The 21,840-nt window shown below is 38.4% G+C and overlaps 1 protein-coding gene across 9 annotated transcripts in view; it reads right to left on the bottom strand.

Moving 5' to 3' along the window:
* Positions 1-21,840, bottom strand: part of ARB2A (ARB2 cotranscriptional regulator A) — a 221,968-nt gene that overhangs the window by 113,982 nt on the left and 86,146 nt on the right. For 7 of the 9 annotated variants that reach the window (XM_028748346.2, XM_028748350.2, XM_028748354.2 and 4 more), the window contains 2 exons: positions 13,571-13,624; positions 10,972-11,091 (listed from right to left, as the gene is read on the bottom strand). In XM_028748346.2, the coding sequence (XP_028604179.2) occupies positions 10,972-11,091; positions 13,571-13,624 (174 nt within the window). The remainder of the gene's footprint in view (positions 1-10,971; positions 11,092-13,570; positions 13,625-21,840) is intronic. The other 2 variants (XM_028748351.2, XM_028748348.2) reach the window with 1 other exon arrangement.

The following is a 21,840-nucleotide window of genomic DNA, read 5'->3' as shown; positions in this document are numbered from 1 at the left end:
GTGGTACCTTGGGTTACAAACACTTTGGGTTACAGACCCCGCTAACCCAGAAATAGTACTTCGGGTTAAGAATTTTACCTCAGGATGAGAACAGAAATCGTGCTGTGGCAGTGCGGCTGCAGCGGGAGGCCCCATTAGCTAAAGTGGTACCTCAGGTTAAGAATGGCGTCAGGTTAAGAACGGACCTCCGGAACAAATTAAGTTCATAACCAGACGTACCACCCTATCTATCTATCTATCTATCTATCTATCTATCTATCTATCTATCTATCTATCTATTTATCTATCTATCTATCTGATTTTCCTGGTCCATGCCTTGTCTCTTTTTCAGGTTGTACAGTCTGTCTTACATATCAGCTACATTTGTTGGGAGACATTAGTGCTGAGTACAGTATAAGGTTGGGGAAGAAGGGGGGGGAGGAGGGGTGTTGTGGTGAGGCTTATATCTTTTGTACAGTGTATGTAGTGGGTTTTGTGTCAGTGTCAACTTTTGTGTCAGTGTCTCTTTCTATTCATTTATTACATTTCCTTGGTAGTGAGAGATATTGAGGGGCAGGGTGTGGTTGGTTGTCTGCAGTGGGGTTTGTTTGTATTCGTGAGTGGGGAGGGCTTGTTGGGTCAGGTAAGCCAGATTGATTTGTATGCTGTCGGTGGATCCTTGTTGTCTTGCTGGTATGTGATACTAGGGTGAAGGCATCCTCTTCTATTTGTGCCCATGTCAGTTTCAGTCTATTGGTTAGCTTTTCTAGTAAGGCTTTTCCCATACAATTTGATACCATTGGTCCATGTTTACTCCTGACAGGTCTCTCCAGTGTCTGGCTATGAGGCTTCTGGCTGTTGAGAGTAGGTGTGTTATAAGCTCTGTATAATGTTAGTGGTCATTATGAAACTTGGAAGACGTCCAGTAGGGCCAGTTCTAGGGTGAGTTCTAATACCTGTTGAGTTATTTTGTATATCTCTTGTAGAACTTTGTATATTGCGGTTACCATCCCCTTGCCATGTTCCTCTGCTATCAGGTTTTCGAAGGTGGTCAAGGGTCTAGTGGCTTCTGATTTTACTGCTGGGTTGTTTAAGAAGGCATGTAGTTGATGGTGAGTTAGCCAAGGTATTTGGGTGTCCCTTAGTTGGTCTTGTGGTTCTTGTGTTGCTATGGGTTTTTGTAGAAGTCTTTTAGAAAGTGTAGGCCTTTGGCTTGCCAGGTTTTTATCTGGAGGTTTTGTGCTGCGTGTTGGAATAGTGGTTGATAGGCCGGGGGGTTAGTGGGAATAGGGAAAGTTTGCCTACTTTTCTTTATCTCAATTTATGAGGAACAACAGATGCCTCCCCCACTCTGAGATTCAGAACATCCTGCTCTTTCCCCCAAGAAATCCCACTTTTCTACCCAAGTAGTATGCACTCAGCAGTAATGTACATGGGAGATTACAATAACAATAAACAATAAACTTAGTTGGTCTCAAAGGTGCTACTGGAAGGAATTTTTTTATTTGTTTTGACTACGGCAGACCAACATGGCTAACTACCTGTAACTAAAATAATCCTAGAGTTTGGCATAAGCACACTTCAGACCCCAAGAGCCAAATTATATGAAGTTCTGTTAAAAATAACAAGGAAGAAAGAGGCAAACACGTAAGCAGAATATTGAAAATAAAGAGAGTGCTTTCCTAGTTATTTATAAAGAAGCTTCTGGTCTCCCATGAGTAACAACAGAGCATGCGGTCCACTGCAGACTTTCTGATGATCCCAGACTAACTTGTGATGGAATGTGAGTGGTCCTGATGTGAGGGCAAAGGTTGCCTGGCCACAGGCTATTTTTAATGCTGGGTGGGGTGACAGCTGGCACCTTTTCAACCAATGAAAGCACAAGTCACATTTGCAAGGTAGTCTTTAAACAAATTAAGGGAAGTCTGGGGTCGGGGTGGGGACATGGCAGACACCTTTTGGGGTTTGGGAAATGGTTATTGCTTTATCTTATTGTCAAGACAGACCCTAAAACCTTCCCAACATGCATGTGAGCATATGGATATGGGCAAAGACAGTATGAAGAGACACTTCAGGAACTGTGGACACCTTACATATTCCAGGTGCCAGGCAAGTTACTCATACCTGAAGCACAAGTAAGTTGCATAGCACAGAGAGAGGGAACTCAACTTGCAGATGGGAAAGACACACAGACCTCCCTATCCTGCACTGTCTCATTAAGCTGCCTGGGCATTTTTCTGTGTTTTTCCACTGGAAGGAGAAATGGTGAAAACTTGATTTCTGTGAAGCTGCACCGATACACCACTGGACCACACCCTAGAATATTAGGACAAATCTTCCATCAATATAACCTGAGGTAATGCGACTTGGCTAACACATACAGTTAATCTGGCCCATAGTAAGAAATATAAAGAATGTGGAATAAAGGAGCAAAATAAAATAAAAAATCAGGAGTCTCCTCTTTTTATATTGATACAAAATGATACAAGTTGTATAATATAAGGAAGTTAGGCTGGGGAAAAAGAGGTTCCATTCTCTTTTAACACTTTAATCTTAACAGAACATAGTCCAGTTTTATCAGAACTACATTAATTTTCCACCATGTCTGTGCCATGAAGGACTACTCAGCCGAGGATTAGATATAAAAGCGCAGCACACAGCAGTGTGGGTAGTCATTCAGCTTCTTATGTAATAGGTTTATCAAGTCAGCATTTAAGGATTTATACCAAGTGTCTTTATAATTATGTTAATTGGTAGATAACACATGGGTCAACTATAAACTACTCAATATTTTCAAATAGCTAAGCAACACTAAGATGCACAGAAGCATGGATACATTTAGTGTAATCAAAAAGATTTAGCATGTTTTTTATTGATTTCAAATTTAAGTCCCTGTGATCTCTGGTTAGCAACAATATTAACCTCTGGATACACTGAAGATGGAGTTGTATGGGCTAACTATTGCATTTACAGTATATACTATTTTTTTGTTATACTTGACTTTTTCTTAAAGAGCCAATATAGTATTGGCATCAAAAGTCTCTTTTTGAATTGCTGCTTTGACAAACACTAATAATTCAGAGTCCAAGACTTTATGGTTAAGTGTACTGTATAACTCTAACTTGTCCCTCTGATTCTCATTATTGTCTCAAAGCCTGAGTCTCACAAAACATTTCTTTTACACTGGATTTGCCTGCAGTCATGTCAATGGCACAGCTTATCCAGCTAACAGTGAAAGTACATTTGCTCAATAGCTTTCACATTAGGACCAAAGAAGAAAAACCATATGAACAACATATATGAACATATGAAGATGCCTTAAAGTGGCCTCATTCATGTGCAATGCTAAATCATAGTGAGGAGAACAAAAGTATTTACTTCTGAATTTAAACTATTTATGATTTGTCTTTATCCCCAAAGCAGGAAAAACTAGTTAGTTTAAACTATGATTTGTCTGAGCCCATTCTAAAATGTGCCTCACAACATGACTTGTTCAGACACACCATAGCTAAAACTAACTGAAGTTCTTCCCAATCTGGACATTACATCGAACTGTGGTTAATTTAAAACTGGAAACAAAAGCTTCTGACTCCCCTCTTTATGGTGTACCAGAGAAGTGTGGAGGAGAGAGCATGCAAGTCCATGCCTCACCCAGCCTCATTCCCATCAGAAGTGCTCCATCTAGCCCAGAATTGTCTGCTCTCACATACATTCTCCTAGGCACCAGGCAGAGGTCTTTCCCAGATCCTATTAGCTGGAGCTGTCAGGATTTGACCCCAGGACCTCTGCCTCCAAAAGTTGGGAAAACTTTGTCAACAACCTCTTTGCAGTGTTGCACCACAGGTGAAGTGGGGAAACAAGAAACACTTGTGTGCATGTTCAAGCCCTTGCACTACAGAGACTTTCTTTGATATTCACTCTGTTACAATACTATTGCTTCTTCCCTTCAACCTTCAAAGAATAATTAACAACAACAACAACCCCCCCTAGGTTTCACACTAGGCCCCAAACCTTGAAATACATGTAGCTATTCTATGTCTATTCTTTTATCAGTATTTAGTTTCTTTTAGCAGTATTTAGTTTCTAAAATACTACAGTTGCTCTCAATTCAGACTCCCAATATCCACCATGGTAGGTGAGTGCCTTGAAACATTCTTAGAAACCAGTAGTAATTTGTTTCCCATTCTTGGACTCTGCAGATGTATGAAGTGGGATCATATAGGAAAACCGCATTGGAAATGAAGTATGAGTAACTTGTACACATGTGCAACTGAAACAGCCACCTTATCACCAGCAGTGGCACCATCGAAGGTTTGGGGAGTGGACATTTATAATCATTTCCTCCCCCATTCAAACCTTTACTTGATCGTCTTGCCACCAGAAAGAGGGAAAAGCTCTTGATTGTCCAGCTGCCTGGTTGAAAAGAAGCCCTAGCACACCTGGTGCTTTCTGGTCTTTTCTGGTCCTGATTACTACATTGCACATATTAGGGTAAGGGAGTTATTGTTTCCAAGGTCAATATGGAAGTTCAAAGAGCAACAGTTATACCAGCAGCAATATTTAAGACCAGGAGAATGCAGCTTTCCCATCATTCACCCCAGTATTTTCAGATGTTACCAATGCCTTTTAAAAAGTTGGTGATAGCCAACTAAGTCATACTCAGAGTAGACCCTTTGAAATAAATGGGCTTAATGCCAACGATTTCAATGGATCTGAGTATGATTGGTATTGGATATTGCCCTTTCTTTATTATGTATTAATCTTTATTATCAGCCACCTTAGAGCTGTGTTGTGAAGAAAGGCAAGATATAATTATTTTAAATAAACTGCCTTTGGGAAAATGCTTCCCCTACTGCAATTGTGTGTGTCCCCCCACCCCACTCCTGTTCTTTTTAAATTTCCATTCTAACTTCTTCAGGGTTGGGGCCTTTTTAATTTTGTTCCTCTCTAAAGTACACATATCAATGGTAGTACATAAAAATTAATACATTCCTTTGAGAAGTTGCTTTAAACATGGAGCTTCTCTTTATTTACATACTTTATAGTACTAAGAATTTAATTAGAACCATGCTATCTATGTCTAGCTCTCAGTAGGCAAAGCAAGAGGTGAGCTATGGGGTAAGTAATAATCTCCATTTCAATGACAGTATAAAAGGAAATATGAAAAAAATGTGATATGGTTAGAATTTTGAAATTCCATAAGAAGAATGCTATGATGCACATCTATTTTTGGTACTGTATATTGAGAACAGTAATTTACTTTTAGTTATCTATTAGCCTAAAATTTAATTTCAAACTTTTAATTTGTGTATCTTACATTTTCTCAGTCTTCACCATTAGTTCACATTTGAAAGCAACCCTGTATCAGGAAAAAAAATTATGTCTAATGTTTTACAATTTTTTAATGTGTTGTAAGCTGCCCAGTGGGCTTATATTAATAATTATTATTAGTTCTTACACAACACATTAAAAACAATTTATTTAGATATATTTATTGGTGAAATTTTATTTCCCACACATATTGAGTCACATTCAGTTATTTATTTTGTAATCTATGAACCCTGAAAGGCTGGAGAACAGTAGCTCTTCAGTACAATAACAGGAGAGCTTGGTGGGCTGTCACACAGTATGATGTAGTGTAGGCTCACTGTATTTCCTCTAAGAACTCAGTATATAGTTCTTCCCTTACCCCTGCCCCTCTGAAGTGCTCATCCTCTCATTGGAATGATTAACGTGAAGCCAAGAAAGCCAAGATAACTCTTTCAATGTTTGCATTCATTTTTATCAAAATTCCAACACAGCAAGCTAGGAACTCCTCCTCCTACAACAGATGCTACAGGTTGTTACACTACAGGTTCAAAATAGTTTAAAAGTCTTGTTCTACTCTGAAAGTCCTAATTTGGCATCTCCTGCTTAGTTTACTGGTAAATAGTTAAATTAAATGTTGTTAAGCAACTACTTCAAAACTAAACACTTCCTATGTAGGGGCTCCAATTTAGTTACCTTGAAATTGAGCTGCAAAGCTTGCAGATGGGTGATTTGCTTTGGTTTACCAAAGTCGGTCCAACTCTTAAGCAACTGACCTCAAGCAACAATATTGCTTGGAAAACCATGGTTTTATTTATGTATCACTATATCTATCTGTGCATAGGTTTTAAATGCATATCCTGCTCTTACATGGGTCTTGTATAATAAATATCTGAAAAGTTTACAGGTTTATTTTATTTTTTTGCAAAATGATTCAATAATCAAAACTTTATTGAGCATAGTGGTTACTACCTAAAGTTCCAACTCATCAAATGAGACTAAGGAGGAGGAAGCTGACAGGCAGTGCCACACACTGGACTGGATGCAATTATGAAGGGAAGCAGCTAGGGTGACAGAGAGCAGAGCGAGGTTGCTGGGGCAGCCCCCCATTTGCCCTAAAGGACCAGTTTGCACTGCTCTATTCCATGGGACATTTCTGTATGTCTGTTTCTAAGGTACAATGGCTACTTCATGGTGACTCTTACATTTCTGAAATGATTGTTTGAATTGGCTTAGTGAAAAAGAGCATGTATTCCCTAGCAGCACTTAAATATTACAAAAAACAGTTTATTTATTTGGAAATAAATTATTTAAGAAGACAAGAACCACTGTAGCCCACTGTTAAATATATATTTCACTCAATAAACATTCCTGTTTTTTAAAGGACAAAAAAGGCCAAATGTTTGGAAAAAGTGAAGTATTTCAACAGTTGATTTATCAGTCATTCAGGTTGCCTGTACCTACAGCAAATAAATATATTAAATACATTGTTAAAACTCTTTTCCATAGTATAGATCTTTTCTTAAATCGGTTATCTTCTGTGAAATGTATTCCTCAGAAATAGTTTTGCACGTGTGATAGATATGTGATGTCCCAGTGGCTATATATTATATTCTTCCTCCCATGCACACACCTCCTGCAGAGATAGCAGACTACAGAAGCTGACCCTTACTGAGACCATCTTGTCTATCTGACAAAGCTCCTTTTTAACTTCTTACTTACTGCTTACTTCCTGCGATGGAGAAAAACTTTAGCTCTGCTTGTGATAATTTCACAGGCCCTGAGTACCCTGACCCTAGAAGCCCCAAGGTCAGAAGTCAAATCTTGTTCTGAAACATCTGTGTGCTTCATATTAAAGTAGAACAAAAGTGGAGAAATATCCACCAGCGTGAAAAGAGAAACAAGCAAAATGGGAATGACACATTGGTCATCTGTTAGCCATGCCATCTCAAGCCAGTGACTGAAAAGGGAGAAGGAAAGCTTTAGTTGAAAACAGTTTTGAATCTTAATACTTCAGGCAAACATTTCTATTTTTAAAATTAAGAATTAACAAACTGAACGTGTTACATCTCTTGCCAATAGAGTTCCACAAATTAACAGTCTGCTAAAAACATAAATCATTACAATATATGGGGAAATTATATGTATCATTTAAAATGTTAATTGTTAATAACATCTTTTGAAAACATGGAAGGTCTTTTTACTGCATACTTGTGCATAGCACTGACTAGACAAGACAATATTTTCTGGTTACAAAGGGTGATAAAAATGTAAAAAATTACAGCTGATCATGTCAGTCAAATATTTGGGAGGCTAGACAGATAATTCTCTGTTTTCTGTTCATCATTCACAATACACGGCTGGAGAAACAGTGAAGCAACAAGAACAATTAGCATATTGCTTTCTGAAACAGGAAAACTTGTTCCAGCACTGGAAAAATTGGGAAACCATGTGACAAATGCACATCTTTCTTACTCATTGCCTAGTTGTGCCAGATACATACTAATCAAAGTCTAGAAAACAAAGTATCATCACTTTCCTATCATCTCAAAAACCAAAAGTTCATTTTATTTACCAAGCAGTAATGGACTAAAAACAAACAATTTTCAATACAGGAGTACCATCTCTACATGTAATTCATAATGTCATCCATTTCCATTATGAAACAAACTAAAACTAAAACTAAATGACCTTTAAAAGTGCATTTTGGTTCCCTACCATGTAACTGGTGCATTCATACCATTAACTATGGGTGTAGTCAGGGTCAGGGGTCAGGAGGGCCATTTAGCCAGGGGCCTCAAGCTCAAAGAAGGCCTTATATCTAGACACTTGTTAATTTTTTGGCATTTAATAAGTTTCTCAACTTGTTTTTAGGTGCACTGAACCAAATTGTGACATACTATCAGTTTAGAGCTGCAAATTTGAAAACATAAGAGATGTGATTTGGTAAAAGACTTTTGTTGTTGTTAACTGCTTTTGTCTTATGTTTAATATCAACTGTGACACTACAAGAAAGCAATATTTCCCTTCAATAACTAGGTGCAATTGCACAGCACACACAAAAGGCGAGAAAAGCATTCACTTTAAAAGGAATTGAATTCTCTCTCACACACACACTTTGTTTTTGTGTATTGCCATTTTTTATTTTCATTATAGCTAGGGACAGTGGTAGCTGGTCCATTAAGTCAACCAGGGTTTAGCCCTACCAAGTGAAATGCCAACAAAAATTAAAATCAAGCCATTTCTCCCTCACAAAACTGCTAACAGAATGATTTTGGAATCTCCCCCATCTCACTCCCTCTTTCCCCTCTTTCTTTCCACTTCACTCACCTCCTAACATATGCACTATTTATGGAAAGCCTTCACAGCCACAAGCATAATACAATACAAAATGTAGTAATATACTTTGTCGGTTGCCCAACAGAACAAGTGAAAGAAACCCAAGTTTGTATTGAGCTACCTCAAATAAGCTTAAATATAGGTAAGGTTTTCACAGCCACAGGGGACAACTCAAGCTGTGATCCTATGCCCCCTTACCTGAGAGGAAGCCACAGAGACATGTGTATGATTGCACTGTTTAACAGTGACATCTCCTTCTTGTACTATGTAACTCACGACATACTCATTCACAGGAGGAATAACTTGCAAAAAGCCAAACTGAATATTGGAATCATCGCATGCATGTTTAATATCTTCTCTAAAAACAAAAGAGCAATGTTTTACTTTACATCATTAAAGCTGCTAGTCAGAAAGTGCTAAAGCAACAGGAGCCACTCTTGGCAATCCTTTACAGCGTGCATAAAGTGCACTCACAACATATCTAGAGTGCTCCCCACCCCCAATCGCATAGAAACCAAAGGGAGTGAGACCCATACAACTTCAAAGAATTACAAAGCAATATGGTCCAGTATGCTTTCTATTTCAGTTTCTGCAATAGCCAAATGCCCACATATTTATCATTCATTCTTACATACAATAAAAATAAAACACAGTACTGTAGTCATATCACATCATTAAATACCCACAGACAAAATGCATGAACAAAAGATATGTCGATTGAGAATGCTGATACTAATCCATCAATATCTTATACTGTATATTAACAGCAAACTGAATGTGTATGTATCCTTACATAGTAAAAATAACACCATCCATGGACAAGGGAGGGGATAAGCAGGTTGGGGAAATCCCAAGATATGCAAGTATATTACAAATTCTCAGGAGCAAGAACATTACTAACACTCCTACAAGGACTAATTTTATTAGGTCTGAGATAAAGAGAAATAAACTGTATGAGCCAAGGGCCATATAGATATTTTCAGTCCTTTTCCCCGTTTAAAATGGGCAAAACTTTTCTAGATGCCTGTAGGATCAAAATTCCAAAATGTAAAAATGTAAACACTATTCTATCTAGTTACAGGTTGTTCTGATTCTCATTATTCTAATAGAGGCCCTTCCAATATTGTCTGAGATAAAGGGCAGGATCTTGCTATGGGTGTCGTGAAAGTTCAACTGAGCCTAGCTTGAATACAAATCCCAGGAGTTCACAAGACCCACCCTCAAATCAAGAAACGAGTTTCCCAACCCATGGACTTCCTCTCTCTGTTCACGCATAGATCCTAGGAAGAAAAGTGGGATATAAATGTAGCAAACAAATCCAAGGACTGAGGGAAGAAGTCCAGTGATTCTTCCTGCCTATCTCGATTACTTCTTTTCGGCCATCCAAAGCCATCACCATAGCAGCCTCCTACAACATTCCCCACTTCCCTTCACAAGAGAATGTGCGTGTATAAAAAGAACAGGGGAAGTAGTGTCCTTTTATCCCATCCTTGATCGCCCTATGTAAATACAAAAGGTTCCTTTAAACAAACAACTGTCCCATAAAACACCATGTCCCCTGACTAGGATGGGATAAGGAGGAGGGAAAGAAAGAGAATGAGCTGGGGGGAGAGGACCATTTTTCTCGCCATCACTTCTGCCCCCCTAAGAGAAGGAAATGTGATATGTTTGGAGTAGCAGGAAAGAATGAGGGGCTGGAAATGAGGTGGATATAGGAATGACTAGTTCGGAAGATTGTGAACTACCCTGAGATCTTCGGAAGGAGGTTGGCATACAAATTTAAATAATAATAATAATAATAATAATAATAATAATAATAATAATAATAATAATTAAAGCCTGCATTTTTATGCCCTATGGCACAGTGGTAGACTGGAGGGTGGGAAGAAGTGTCATATTTTACTTTGCACAGAATGATCTGGATGGATGGAAATGCTGCGTGTGTGCATCTGTGTTTGTTTGTATGTATGTATGTTTGTGTGTGAGATTGTATGCATGGGTGCGTGGCTGCATGTGTATGTGTGTATATGTGAAAAAATGAAAGTGTGAAAGAGTGAAATAGAGTTCTGCATGTCTGCATATATATATATGCAGGTAAACATTGCCTTGTCTACGGCTGGCATGTGGGCCTTTTAAGGGTGCCTGACTGTCAACGTGGCTCTTGGGTCAAAAAAGGTTATCCAGCCTTGTTTTACTTAGCAAAAGAAAAAAAATATGAATGAACATAGCCATAGCATATAAAGGAAATATGGTTTTAAGCCCACATACTTAAAAACAACAATACCTAACACTTTGGCAACTATGTGAACAAAAGAAAATAAGGAATAACCAAACAGCAATACTCACCAATTCCACAAATGCAAGTCCACCATAACTGTGAGCCACAAAAAAAACATTTTCAGCGGCTGATTGGGAGATAAAGTGGTCCCATATGTAAATTGCATGTTCTTCAGGAGAGCCATTTTCCTAGAAAGTGAAGATAACACTAATTATGATCATGCTTATTTATTTGGAGCTTGAGATATGCTAGATGCTTTTTAAAAAAGTAAACAAAAAGTTCCTGCCCAAGAGGCTTATAATCCAAATAGACAAGAAACACAATGGATAAGAAAGGTTTTTTTAAGAGAGAGAAATAATATGCAGATATGCACCACACACTTCTTTAAACACACACAACCCCCTTCCTAACATGCAGTACATTCACTAAGAAGAAAATGGAACATCATAACTTGCACATGTTAGAAAATAGGGACCTTTTTTTAAAGAAACAGAAGGAAATATAAAGTAAAAGAGAGATAGCTAAGCCAAAAGAAGTTAACTTTTAAGTAGCTTTTAAAGAAGAGAAAAATCAAAGAACAAACAAGAAGAGTGGGAAGAATGAAGAACTGTAGCTGCAACACACTGACCAGAGGCAACAGGAAGAAACTGATAATCACAATTATTTTGCAACTTGTACCCTACCCTAATCTTTTCTCAGCCATCATTGTTTAGTTTTACATTCCTCTGTATTATGCACTTAAAGATAACATTTAAAACCTATTACATCTGAAATACAATGGTCATAGACCTTCTAATTCCTCTCAATAGCTGTCCCACTGAAACAAACATTTACCTATATTGTGATAATATGATATGATTAATATAGTGATGTCGTTGCACTGTGTATTTTCCTGCACCTGACCCCTATCATCTGCTCTACATCACCAGACTAGGGAAACAACATGCAGGAAACTTGCCCCAGAGCTTTATGGGAAAAAGGAGAATTAGTGTTGGTAGCAGCCTGAGGTCAACCTTAATGTCAAGTTCTACCAAAATCTGTAGCAGAAAAATAAGGAGAAGTTGATAGAAACATTTTAAATTCCAGCTATGGGAAGCTAAATAGTAATGCAGGGTCTACCTTACCTAAAGCCCATGAGACATAGGAGATAGAGAATGCAAGGTAGAACCATCCCTATTCATTTTAATTTGTGGATGAAAGGAGGCAGCTGTAACTACTGGCTTTGTCTTCCTTGTTCAATCTAATGAACCTGTTCTTTTCACAAAAGGTTTAAAACCTTAAAATTCCTGCCTAATTAGACAAATCTCATGTCTCTTTTTTGGGGGGAAAACAAGTTAACACTTTATGAATAGAATTTAACAAGTCATTTAATGCAGTGATAAGTTTTAAAAGCTTTATTCTTAATTATTATCTTCATTTTAGTTCTCTTACTAGGAGAAGGCAGAATTAGTACATCTTACTATCTGTCAGCAACTATTAAAATTATCAGACATATCAGATATTGAGCACCTGTCAATCCAGTGAGCTGGAAATTCAATGAAAGACTACTCAGAAGATAAGGGAAATTTGGATTATTTAAGAAAAAAACATAATAAAAGATTATTTGATCACATATAAAATCCATAAAATTAAAAGCTACAGTGCATATTCATTTAATGATTACTTTAGTTATTTAAGGGAAAGTGTACAGAAAATTAGGTTTTATATTTCTAACTTTTGAATGTTCTATAGAACACAAGATTTATACCAGAAAAGGGTGGGATATTAATAAATATACCAGTTAAACACAACATGTTTAATTATATTTACATTATTATTATTGGTTTTGTATAGGTAGGCCTAAGCAGAACCTGCTTATTTTGCTGCTAGGGAGAACTGGTAATTCCTAATTAATAGGGAAAATAGACAATACTGTCATTTGGTACTTTTCCTTATCTGCCTTGGAGCTTAATTTTATAGGATTTTGTAGCAGAAAATTGTGCAGTTTTGCCCCACTTACCTTGTATTTGATGCCAGAGTAGCACAAAGTGATATGTGCTTAATGAATACAATAAAATAGGGAAGAGTAATACTAAACAAGAGCAGCAAATAAGGAACACTTATTTTGAAAGAGGAGAATCTCAGCTTTAATTTTTGGCAGGAACATAGGAAGGAACTCTACATATTAAGGCCCAGGCCCACCTCACCTTGTCTTTTCCTTCCCACCTTGCTTTTTTGCTTTCTAACAAATACCTTTCTTTTCTGGTAAGTGTTTGGCTGGCCAAGCTGATTATTGTTTTAGTATCTGAAGAACATGGATTTTTTAATGTTACTATTATCTCCTATTCAGAACCCAACATAGTAGTAAATAGCCCATTATGGCTAGTAGCAACTGAAAGCCACAATCTTCTATGAAGTTGTCTAATCGCCATTTAAAGCTGGTAGGCATCACCCCAGCTTGTGGAAGCAAATTCTGCCCTGAAATATCCCAACATTTAGCTTGATGGGATAACCAGCGGTTCTGCCCTTATATGAGTGAGAAAAACATTTCTCTACCCATTTTTGTATCCCCTATTCTTGAGAAAAATATAACTGAAACTACCCCATTGTGAAGTTTACTGGCTTTCACCAGGATAATTTCAACAGGACCTTTGCAAGATTCAAAGAAAATTTTCTGTACAGTCATACCTCGGGTTGAAGTCGCTTCAGGTTAAGCCTTTTCTGGTTGCGCTCCGCGGTGACCTGGAAGTAACGGAGTGTGTTACTTCCGGGTTTCACCGCTCAAAATGACGTCATGCGTGGAAGTGGCGAATCGCGACCCGCAGGTGCGGGTTGCGTTCGCTTCAGGATGCGAACGGGGCTCCGGAACGGATCCCGTTTGCATCCAGAGGTACCACTGTATATAAAATGAGGCATTTTAGAGACATATATAGTCAGCTTGTTTGGGTTATATTACACATTAAGCAATATTATTTTAGTCTGGTTTAAAAAAACAACAACACAGCATTGTTTGACAAGTAAGACCAGCGAGGCATATAACATTTTAATGAATCAAACCATTAGTGTCCACAGATAAGCAGTGTGCATACAGTATATACAGTGTTTTCTGGAGCTTTCAAAATGCAGGTTAAAATCATGAATGGAATATTGCCATCATTAATTCTTAAATACCAAGCTGAAGGCAGGCAGAAACCAAAGCCTTATCAACTACACCAGATACTAATACCTAGGCACTGCAAGGTCTGCAGTTATGATGGACTACCTGAGCTGATAACACATGGAATTATCTAAACAACATTTGCATATTTGTGTAATTATTTCCTAAGGTTAATTAGCTCCAGCAAAGCAGTTTGCCCTTTGAGACTGCTTACAGTGACAGGTTCACATATTTCCTGCTTTGATGCCAAATTATCCCGATTCTTTTTTTCTTTTTTTGTTCTGCTAACCTGTTGCTGGGCAGATAGAAATCCTGCAATGTTTTCAAGGAGCTCAATCGTGATCATTTCAAAATACAAAACTAGAGAACTTTCTCCCAAGAAGTAGACCATAGTCAAATCAGCCTTTCCACAGTTGAAAAGCAAACTGAAACTGTTTCAACAACATGTTAAACCTCTTGGTTTTTATAGCATGACTTCAGATATGCAGTTTGTATTTACATACGCTCTTACTTTTCTATGTATGTAACCCAGTGCCATGTACTGAAATGTTAATCTGAACTGCTGGATGCCAACAATTTGCAATGGGAACACAGCTTTCCTGGCACATGTTATCCATGTCCAGAAACATATACTGATGTGTATAAATCAATGTGTATGGCAATAAGGGCTGCCTTTCTTTAAAAAAGGAAAAAGTTTGGTATCTTAGGTTTTAGCTCCATCCATTCAATTTTGAGCAATTTCTTCCTCACAGCACAGCCACACATGACACAACACCCATTGCTCAGGAGCCTCACTTTCAACACATGGAGAGGGTTTTCTGGAAAGTGCTGGGGGCTGAATGGGGGAAGAGAAAGGTCTGTTGCACAAGCTGATCTCTGCTGACATAACTGTTGGATACAAACCCCCATAAAATGATATAGACAGAAATTTTACTTTGCAATAGAGGTCACCAATGCAGGAAGAAGTAAAGGCATATTTTGGATGGAATATTAGGATGTGGAATATTAGGATGTGGGAAATCTGTCATCCTTTCACACATCTGATTCAGCCTAGGCAGGATTTCCTGTGGAAAGTGAAACTATTTTTGCCGAATGCGAGCTTCATTCATCAGAATACACTACTTTAGAAACTATATAGATAGAAGTCTAAGTATTTTAAACACAAAACCTATATAACCAACACCAAGTTGTGATTACAAGAGTCCAGCAATAAAATATCTCAGTGTACATACTGATGATTTTTAATATTCAGATAGATGCTATCCAAATAAAGCAAACAGGTTATTGTCCATAATCTCTTTTTTCATCAAAGCTCATTCAAAAGTTCAAAACCAGTTTTGCTTTAACCATGTAAAATGCCAATAAGACATTTGCTGCATTGTAATAGTTGCACCTTCTGCTCTGGATGCCCCTTGAATTGAGAATTGTCACCAATGTGTTAATCATTACTATTCTAGTCTGCTATTCAGTGTAACTAAGTTATTGATCCCACTGGTATTTTTCAGTCCTGTTTGACACAGAATAAGAATAGAATAAACATAATGGAGAGCTGTAGTACCAGTTCAAATAGGGTGTATCACCAACAATCATGGAGGAAAACAGGGCAGTTGGAACAAGGGCACTTTATAGAAGGCAAGGCAGAGCAATTTAAGAGTGGCCTGATGAGCAGATGTCAGACGTGAGCAGAATGCAGGTCTATGAAGAACATGAAATCCATGAACAGGTACCTAAGATTTAGTGTGAAATGTTACCAGGTAGTATAAGTGCTCAGAAAATGCTTGGACAAATTAATTTATTCATGACTGCCACAAATGTTAAATCAAGCATCCATGCAGTGTACCTATGATCATCAGATGCTTGGGACAAAAATTATATATGTGGATGACTATCACGATCCTGATCAGATAGTGGGGTTCCAGACACCTGATCTGTCTTGTTTTAGAGCCAGAATGCTGGACTAAATGGTAACAAGAGCTGCTTTGATGTGGCTAATTATATATAGTGGGGTGCAGGAAGAACCTGGGGTCCTCCAGATGTTGTTAGATTCCCCCCACCAACTCCACTCAGTATAGCAACCGTTAAGAGATAATTGGGAGCTGTAGTCCAGTAACGTCTGGAGTGTCTCCGCTTTCTGAACCTTGCTATATAGATTAGATATGAGAAGTCAGCAAAATAAGAAATGAAGCCAAGACACAACTATTACCCGTGACAAACTTAGGGGGAGAGAACAAGGAATCAAAGAATGAGAACAGAAATCGTGCTCCGGCGGTGCAGCGGTAGCAGGAGGCCCCATTAGCTAAAGGTTAAGAACGGACCTCCGGAACGAATTAAGTACTTAACCCGAGGTACCACTATATTTAGAAAGGTTGCAGCCATGATCAACGGCAGTTCCAGCCTAAAGACATGCAAGTGATGGATGACATTCAGACATTAAAAACCACTGCCAAGACCCTGTATTTCAGTGTCCTGCTCAGAAAGGTGATAGGACAAGCCTAGTCCCTCTTAAAAGTGGAGCTGGCATAGAGAAACACAAAAGCATTGCAAAGCTTTTCCCTGTATGTAATAGCTGGGCTAGTTAGTGGCTAAGAAAAGCTCTTGACAGGACTCATAGGTGGGTAGGTAGAGATGAGATTGCACTGGATCCAGCATAGCTACCAGAACCTTCGGCAGAAATATATTGTTACTGAAATTACGGGGGGGGGGGGTCCTCACATCTTTAAAGTTGTTAAATGTTACAAATATTATGCCTGAATGTATCCTTTTGACTTGACAGCTCAGGGAAGATACATAGCTTTATGAATCATATAAAATAAACCCCTTTGCCAAGTTCCTCCATTCCAACACCATTTTGCCCTTGGAAAAAGGACTCTTTCCCCTGCCACCTCCCCAAGCTTGAAGACATGTATACACACCTCCTACCTGAGGAAATGCCCAGAGGTGACAATTGCTGGGCTCATTGATCTCCAAGGGAAGCCAAATCTCATCACCAGACTTGCCTCAGGCTCCAGACATGCAAAAGACATGCACTTTTGGGTGGTGGGTACTTAAGACATGTTTGCCTATGCTTATCTTATACTTGGGTGTTGCCCTGACATATCTGTCTATGCTAATCTTGTGTAACCCTCCCCTTTTGTGACATGTTAGTGATGTAACAATGATGCATTTATGATGCTGTGCAAACTGTATTCTGGGATTTGGTGGGAAAGTTTTAAAAGTCAATGTCACCCTATGCTCAGGGTTCACTTGCTGCTGTTGAACCTGTTGCGCAACAATAAAGAATCTAAGTCTACTGACTGCTGTTTTGCTCCAAAATTGCTTGGCTGGAATTTCCTTCTTTTACTGACCGCATGGACCCACAGTAGACTTGTACCCCAACGAGCTGGGCTGTTGAGTAGTCTCTCAACCCAGAATTTTCCTTAAATTGTGAGCTCCTCAGACCAGGGTTTTGCCGTCTTGTACTCTGTAAAGCTCTGTGCTTACTGATGGCATTATAGAAATAATAATACTGTGATTACTGGATCAGTAATTTTAACATACAAGCAGTCTTGATTCAAGTTTTTCAGCAGGTAGAACGTGTGTCAAGATGACGGGACATGATACTTGCTGCCAGAGTGCATAAGGCTTTAGCTGAATGTAGGTAATCATGTGTGAGGTAGATTTTGTCAGCGTTGTAAAACCACCATTATAAACAAAAATATTATTTTTAAAGTGAAATACAGCCGAAGTTCACTAATTAGGGAAGAACTGGTATTAAACACTTATTTCTGAGGAAACATACATGAGATTGCACTTCAAATGTAGTTTCCATCATGCTTGCAAAAGCACAAAAAACCCACACTATGTGAATTATATGATATTCAATATGCAGGCCAGCTGTTATCTTCATAATGTATTTCAAATGAGCCCACACAGTTGAAAAAGTTGCCCATCACTGTGGGAAAGTAATGAATGCTATCAGCAGCCAGTTGTCCTCTCTGTAAATAATACTGTAGAATGGAAGCACAATGTACTTATAATTATTGAAGCACTGAGTGTCAGACTTCCTTGGGTCTATTTGTGATCCAGGGAACAAAAAATTATTTCAGCATTCTAACTTTTGGAAATTTCAGAGGACTTTGGCAGAGGATAGGTGAAGCAAAGGTTAATGCTCAACACACATCTTTTATTACCAAACCATATGCTAAAGGTCACCCTAGGATAATTTTAGAAACTAAGCAGGTTTTATTTTACATAAAACCTTCCTACTCATTAAAAATTGTTCTAAGTGTATATTCTTTCCAAATGTCACTACATGCCAACACATTGCACATAATGTTGCAATAGGTTATATATAAACACTGTCAAACAGTAATAGAGTAACTTTGCATGAAATGGAATTGAATTATGATATACAGCAATATAAAGTAATAAAATCCGTTTCCTCTACAGCACATTTTGGCTCATTCCACTTCAGAAAAAAATGCTGCTTCTTCCATGCCCACCTAACTTACAGTCGGGATGTTGCTTATGGGGCTGAAATAAACCTCTCCTAGAGCACATGCATCTCCCCAAATGGCAGAGACAAGAAGGAATGCAAAAAAAAGGCCTCAATGAGCACATTGTTACAATATTCAGACCAACAAAAATTATTTAAATACATTAAAAACAGGAAACTGGCTGTTGGACCTATGGACCACAAGGGAGGCAAAGGTGTGCTAAAGGAGGAAAAAGGAGGTTGCATAGAAGCTTGATTAATTCTTTACCTCTGTCTTCACAGCAGAAGATCCCTGTGAACTAGCTTTCTCAGAAAGAGAGTCTGAGGAACTGAGGCAAATAGTGGTGTCAAGAGACAAAGTTCAAGGCCTTGCTGACAAATTGTTTTAAAAACAGAGAAATCATAGGGTGGCATCCACTTGAGAGTTCTTAAATAACTCAAATGTGAGATTGCCAATCTTCTAACAAAAATATGTAACTTGTCTTGTCCCTAAGATCAGTCTCCATAACAAAGGATTGGAAAGTAGAAAACATAACACTATTTTTTATTTTTAAAAAAGGAAGGATACAGAGATGAATTCGTAAATTATAATTATTGACTGGTTAGCTTAACATCTGCTCTGGGAGAACTGGTGGAACACATTATGAAAAATAGGATTACTGACCACAGAGGAGAACAAGTCCTGAGGAAGCAGAACCTGCATGGCTTCCAAAAGAAACATCCCATCTCACCAACTTTTTAGAGTTCTTTAAGAGTGTCAAAAAGTATACATATAGGGATGGTCCAGTCAAGATGGTGTCCTTAGACTTTCAAAGAACTTTAAATAAGGTTCCTCACCACAAACCTCTGAGTAAACTAAGCAGTCTTGGAATAAGAAAAGAAATCTTCTTATGGGTTATTAATTAAAGAACAGGAAGCAGAGAGTAGGAATAAATGGACTGTTCTCCCAAAGGAAGGTTCTAAGAGGTGGAGTCCGCTAAGGAGAACAACTAGTCCTATGATATCACACACCCGCTACACTGAGGAAACAAGCAAGAAGCATGCGCTATGAAATTCCCAATTTAAATGTCACAATCATACCTCATCTTAATAAGCCACAATATGCACGAGCCTTTTGCTTGCATTCAAAGCCCCTTCCCTCCTCCCATCACAGTATGCAGCAATTAAAACACATAGGTCTCCAATTACCACAATTTCCCATTTCATCTTTATCCTTCTACAAGAAACAATGGATTCTAAATAGCTGTGTATAAAAACATTTTGACTATATATTGGTCAGCTATTTTCATATTTGGATTCCACACAGCCCCACAATTCACTGTCACTCCTGCTCATATTCCACATGAAGTACAACAGAAGAATGACTAACACAGAAAACTAAAGACCACTAATAAAGTGACATATAATAACTTTAACATGGTATGATTTTCTTTAGATTACAAAACGTAAGCATTTAAATTACAGGCCTCTAGGCTGCATAATATTCTTCCAGGAGTATAAGCCTCATAATGAGAGAATTTAACTCTCAGGATGGAAGAACAAAAGGATTCACAAAAAACAACAACTCATACACTCAAAGATTATCATGACTAGACTGTCACACTGTGACCTTGTTGGCGCCTAGCTAATCTGACAATATTTTGTAGTGCATTGTTTCAAATCAATAACTAATTAACAAAGTACAAAAGAAGTTGCACTCTTTCTGAGACTCCTTGTTAAAAATGGCTTTTGGTTGCACATGGGCAGAAAGGTCGCTTTTATGACATCTTCACAAGTCTTTCAACATCCTGCCACTGTCAGATTAAATTACTTAAAGCAATTAATCGTCATAAGTTAAAACAGAAGCACATTTGTTACAGCCGGTTGTCATAATGACATGGTGAGTAGTTGTTTTGATATGAATTTCTTCTACTGACCCTCTATCATATCTTAATTTTTTTGGTTGACCTAGCTGGAAGATTGGGAGCAAATCCTAACCAGCACAAGCCATGCATAGCTGGTGTGGGTGGGTGGGTGTGAGAGAGGAACTACCTACTAAAAGCAACTAAAAGGATATTCCATGCATTCTTTCAAGTTTTCAGTTATTTAAGTTTAAAGTAAATATATGTTTTTAAAAATCATTCAGCTTATTATACATTTTTTTAAAATTGCAGCTATGGAAGCGAGGGAAGAGGTCAAGATCAGGACCATAGCATTCAAGGAAGGGAGGGATTAACACACCATACTTTTGATGAAAATCAGACAGAGTAATTTGGAGAAGTCTGAGGACTCTGTCATTCTGTGTTCTACCACCTTCTTAGGAATCTGCAGTAAACCTCAGTAAATCTGTGCTGAAAGGAAACTTAAAGTAGGTGGGTTTTTCATAGAGGCTATGAATGCAACATTAACATTTGCAGCATCCTAAACTGTCCCAAAGAGTGGAGCTGCTGCAATAAAATTGAGTAAAAACAAATTTTAGGTGGCAAGAATAAAATTGAGAGTGTTGTATTGCAGATGGTTGAGGAAAAAAGGGGGAACCCCAATAACTCATGGAAGGGCCTCCATTTGATATTGGAGAATCCTTCCTCTCCTTGAGTCCTCTTCATTCAGCACACCCTTCACCCCAAAAAGAGGCTTCTGTTTGGAGGGGAGATGAGAAAGGCAACTTCTATAATCTGCAAGCTTTTCTTTTGATACAATCCTACGTTTAAGCCTTACCCAAACTAATTTTCTCTTTTGGGGGTTGCAAAGACATAGCGTGTGTTTGGCATAGCCGGTACTAAATTGAATTTAAGGATCCTGAAGGCACTCACTGTATGTGCTTGTGTGTATGTGCATGTGCTGTATCCTATTCTCCACCTTCTTTCGTCTAGCCGCCTACTGCCTTACCACTTCCACTAGTGTTTTTCTTCTGTTTGGCCTTGTGGGCTATTGCTGTTGCTGCAGGGGCTGCTGGCATAGGGATCTGCTGCTCCACCAACATTTGTGCAGGGAGGAGATCCACACTCCTTTGATAAAGTTCACCAGTGTTGCAAGCACAGTGAGAGGGAGCAGGAAGCAGGCTGTGAGCAGAAAACCAGCAGGCTGCTTTGGTCTAGCTGGGAGGCCACAGACTGTGACAGACAAGCAGCAAAAAAATTGCCCAGTAATCCCTTGCTGGGACAGGCAAGCTGCAAAAATTCGCCAAGAAATTCCTTGCTGAGTTGAGTCCCAGAAGTCCCTGTCTGTGACCAGAAGTGAGAAAGGAGGGATAGCACTAGCTTTGAGGTGAAGAAGTTTTTTGGGGAGAGAAGAGTGTGCAAAATTCAAAGGAAGGAGGGGGCATGCAAGCAATCCGACTTGTAACTT

Source organism: Podarcis muralis, chromosome 11 (assembly GCF_964188315.1).
Source record: "Podarcis muralis chromosome 11, rPodMur119.hap1.1, whole genome shotgun sequence".
NCBI classification, from domain to species: domain Eukaryota; kingdom Metazoa; phylum Chordata; class Lepidosauria; order Squamata; family Lacertidae; genus Podarcis; species Podarcis muralis.
Note: the sequence above shows the minus strand (reverse complement) of the source record. Positions and strands in the feature narration are given on the sequence as shown.